This window comes from Lipotes vexillifer, unplaced genomic scaffold (genome assembly GCF_000442215.2).
Source record: "Lipotes vexillifer unplaced genomic scaffold, Lipotes_vexillifer_v1.1 scaffold394, whole genome shotgun sequence".
Classification (NCBI taxonomy): Eukaryota; Metazoa; Chordata; class Mammalia; order Artiodactyla; family Lipotidae; genus Lipotes; species Lipotes vexillifer.
This window is the reverse complement of record NW_006791731.1, coordinates 723,945-725,856: the sequence shown is the minus strand read 5'-3', so window position 1 is coordinate 725,856 and position 1,912 is coordinate 723,945. Positions and strand designations below refer to the sequence as shown.

Below are 1,912 nucleotides of genomic sequence, written 5' to 3'. Positions count from 1 at the left end.
CATCCTTTCCCTATAATAAGCATGTACTGCTTTTTTTTTTTTAATGTGGAAGTTTTCAATCAAACTGCACACTCACAGAAACCTTTCCTGCACCCTCCCTAGGGGCCTCCTCCCCCAAACAGCGGTCACTCGGTCATCCAAGGGCAGTCTCCTCAGGAACACGAGGGCAAACGGGCTCTCAGGCCCCACGCAGGGGAGAAGCAACACCCCCTCCTGTGCCTGCGTCCCCGGCAACAGGCAGGTGGGGGCCCTGTACGGGCCAGGCACACCCTGGGCTCCATGGGAGGCTCCCAGCAGCTTTGAGCTCTGGCCTCCCTGAGGGCCCCCCATGTGGTGAGGCTCAGCTGTCCCCAAGAGCACAGCAGTCAGGAGGCCTGGGCCCACTCCCCCACCACCTGGGGACAGAGGGGTCCACTCGGCGACCTACGTGTTCAGACCCTCCTCTCCTCAGTGAGGCTCAAGGCAGGGGCCCGTCTGAGGGACAGGCAGCGTGGAAGGTCCTGGTGGCTGGGGGGCCGGCGTTTACAGAGGTGATCCTGGGAGGGACCAGGCTCCCTCGGAGCACAGGGATGAGGGGCCAGACCCTCGCGTGGGATCCACTGAGCAGCCCCACAGATGCCCGCTTAGAGGTGAGGCTCAGAGAGAGTTGGTCAGCTCATCAGAGGCACATGGGCATCTTGGTGCAGGCCCTGCCACAGTGGGGAGAGAGTCTGGGGTCTCAGTACTTTCTCCATGTCCCCCAGGTGTCTTCCTGCCCCCGTCCCTGGCAGCAGCAAACGAACCCGTCCTGGAAGAAGTGGGGATTGTGGCTCTGACACCCCTGGCCGACATGCTAAACAGCCCGCAGCCCAGCCCCGCGGCAGGCCCCATCGTGAGCGCCCTGATGGGCCCTCTCAACACGCTGCTGCCCGGCCTGGGGCCCATCTCACAGAGCAGCCCACTCACCAGCCTCCTGACTGGCCCCCTGAGCAGCCACCTGGCCAGCCCCATGGCAGTGCCCCTGGCGGGCACACCGGCCAGCTCCCTGGGCCTGCCCTCGACTGGCCCCCTGACTCCAAGCAGCCCCCTGACAGGCCCCCTAGCTGTGCCTCAGAGCAGCCCCCTTATGGACCCTGTAACAGGTTCAGTGGCCCGCTCTCTGAGCAGCCCCCCGCTCACCTCCACGGCTGCCCCCCTAGGTGTCTCTCAGAACCTTCCGGCCAATCCCATGAGCAGTCTGGTGCTGTTGGAGGCCCCAAGGGTGTGGCTGGCAGAGCCGCTCCAAGGATTCCCCTCTGGATCCCATCCCTCAGCGGGTGGGGGGCCTGCTGCCACCACCGAAGGTAACCGGTGCAGGGGGGAGGGGCAGCGGGGGGCCCAGGGGGCGGGGCCCCTGCCAAGCTAGTAGGCCCTGGCCCTGCCTCGCTCTAACCCTCCTCCTCGCCTTTCTGCCCCTCCCCCACGTCGCTAGCCCCGCTCTCCGCTGAGCACCCCCAGCCTGCCCAGGAGCCGGAGCCCCTCAGCATGACGTCTGTGGGTGCGCCCATCCAGACCTCCACGCCCGTCGGTCCCATGGGCACACCCAGCCCCACGACAGCCTTCTCCTATGGCACTCCAGACGCCCGGACACAGCCTGGTGGCCCCCAGGGACAAGCGGCCTCTGCCTCTGTCCCCGCCTCGGCCACCTCCTACAGCATCACCGTCCTCGCCTCTGCCCTCACTCCCGCTCCCCAAGCTGCCACCAGCTATAGGCCCTCAAGCACCCCGCACCCCTTTGCCCGCACGCACCGCTCCCCGACCCGGCCCTCGCCCACCCTCCACTCCCCTGCACACAACCCCCACTCCCCGCCTCGAGCCTCGTCCTCCCCGGCTTCAGTCAACGACACCCGAGGTCCACGCGTGGCAGAGCCGTCTCGGAAAAGCATCCTGCAGC

At 66.6% G+C, this 1,912-nt stretch overlaps 1 protein-coding gene across 1 annotated transcript in view; it reads left to right on the top strand.

Moving 5' to 3' along the window:
• The window catches only part of LOC103075588 (speriolin-like), a 13,055-nt gene that overhangs the window by 7,604 nt on the left and 3,539 nt on the right, over positions 1 to 1,912 (top strand). Inside the window, 2 exon segments of the mRNA XM_082931348.1 lie at positions 744 to 1,322; positions 1,451 to 1,910. Of these exon segments, the coding sequence (XP_082787474.1) occupies positions 744 to 1,322; positions 1,451 to 1,910 (1,039 nt within the window).